The 2,061-nt window shown below is 52.5% G+C and overlaps 1 protein-coding gene across 1 annotated transcript; it reads right to left on the reverse strand.

Moving 5' to 3' along the window:
- Positions 1-382: 382 nt before the first annotated feature.
- LOC123157222 (26.2 kDa heat shock protein, mitochondrial) lies at positions 383-1,565 on the reverse strand. The gene is made up of 2 exons (XM_044575477.1): positions 1,232-1,565; positions 383-1,094 (listed from the first exon to the last, which is right to left on the reverse strand). The coding sequence occupies exons 1-2, from the start codon at positions 1,500-1,502 to the stop codon at positions 913-915; spliced, it is 453 nt and encodes a 150-aa protein (XP_044431412.1). The 5' UTR covers positions 1,503-1,565; the 3' UTR covers positions 383-912.
- Between the last annotated feature and the right edge of the window lie 496 nt (positions 1,566-2,061).

Consider the following 2,061-nt stretch of genomic DNA (forward strand, 5'->3'; position numbering starts at 1 on the left):
CCGTAAACTAATATAAGAGCATTTAGATCAGTGATCTAAATGCTCTTATATTAGTTTACAAAGGGAGTACTCCCGTTCACCACTAACTCAGTTCATCACGTCAGACTAGAGGGAATCAACCAAGTTCATGGCCATTTTTACCATCAAATAAGTTCATCAAGCCAAGCTGGAGTAAATCTTATGTTCCATGACCAATTTCACCAAAGTAGTTCAGTTCATCACGTGCAAGCTTGAGGAAATCAACACAGTTCATGACCACTTTCACCACCAAATCAGTTCATCATGTGCAAGCTTGAGGTAAGCAACAAAGTTCATGACCATCCTCAAAAAAGAAGTTCATCACCAATTTCACCACCAAAATCGGTTCATCACGTCAAGCATGAGGAAATCAACAAATTTTCATGACCAATTTCACCATCAAGTAGTTCATCATACGCCAAACTTGGGACATCAACAGAGTTCGCGACCAAATTCACCACCAGTCGATCAGAGACGACGATCCAAGACGATCAACGAAGCAAAACAGGGCAGAAAGACACGAAACATGATCACATCAACAAGGCGTCTCTCACACTCGCGCAGGCCATCCTCCATGAGCACTACCACTACCACTGCTAGACTCGATCCGTCTTCCATGAGTGCTACTACCACTACGACTACTCGGCTCGCCTCCCTACTCGATCGCACCTGGAACACGTCCTTGCGCTCCTCCTCCTTCACCTTGGGCACGGTCAGCTTCAGCACGAAGTTCTTCATCTCGGCCTTGATCTTGTCCATCTTGTACGCGCCAGCGGGCATCTCGATGCGGTGGCTGTACCTTGACATCGCGGGGTCGTAGTCGCCTTTCTGGGGCACCTTCTCGCCCCCGCCCTTGATCACCAGGATGTTCCGCTCCGCCCACACCTTCACGCGCTACTTCCCGAGCCCCAGCATCGGCACCGTCAGGTACACCGCGTCGTCGTCGTCCTTCTCCACCCACCACCCCCGCCGCGGCGCCCCTGCCGCGGAGGAGAGGCCGGGCGGGGCGGCACCGTCCTCCATCAGAGCGTACAGACGGTCCACGCATGCCGGGATGCCTACCGGGTCGAGCACATCTGCGGAATCAAGAGCGGCAAAAGCTGTTGTGATCAGAACTCAACTTGAATCAGAACCCCGATTCGCCTCACGATGCTAAAGGCGAACGCAGAGAAGGAACGCGGCGGGGGCGGGACAGGTGAGGACGCATGCATACCCTGCGAGGGGAAGCTGGGGACGACGAAGTCGCGGGCGCGGGCGGGGCGGCGGTAGCCGGCGTCGGCGTCCTCGTCCTCGCTGTCGCTGGAGTCGTCGTCGTACCAGCGGGGCTCCTTGCCCTGGGTGCTGTTCGGGCCGCGGGCGGGGCTGACCGCGGCGGGGCGAGGCGCGTAGAAGGCCACGGGCGCACCGGACGCGGACGGCTCGGCGAGCAGCTTCTTGGGGAAGCTGGGCAGCGCGGCACCCTTGGAAGCGACGGCGGAAGCCATGGTCTCCCTCTCCCCTCTCTCCTGTGATTTTGGATTCTGGTGGAGGGGGTGCGAAATGATTGACTTGACTCGTTCTATTAGCTTAGCAATTGATTGTTTAGTATGTTGCTATTGCTTTCTTCATGACTTATACATGTTTTTATGACCATGAGATTATGCAACTCCCGTTTATGGAAGGAACATTTTGTGTGCTACCAAACATCACAACGTAACGAGGTGATTATAAAGGTGCTCTACAGGTGTTTCTGAAGGTACTTGTTGAGTTGACGTATTTCAAGATTAGGATTAGTCACTCCGATTGTTGGAGAGGTATCTGTCGGCCCTCTCGATAATGCACATCACTATAAGCCTTGTAAGCAATGTGACTAATGAGTTAGTTGCGGGATGATGCATTGCATAACGAGTAAAGAGACTTGCCGGTAACAAGATTGAACTAGGTATTAAGATACCGACGATCGAATCTCGGGCAAGTAACATACGGATGACAAAGGGAACAATGTATCTTGTTATGCAGTTTGACCGATAAAGATCTTCGTAGAATATGTAGGAGCCAATACGG

The sequence above is a fragment of the Triticum aestivum genome, chromosome 7B, assembly GCF_018294505.1.
Source record: "Triticum aestivum cultivar Chinese Spring chromosome 7B, IWGSC CS RefSeq v2.1, whole genome shotgun sequence".
Classification (NCBI taxonomy): domain Eukaryota; kingdom Viridiplantae; phylum Streptophyta; class Magnoliopsida; order Poales; family Poaceae; genus Triticum; species Triticum aestivum.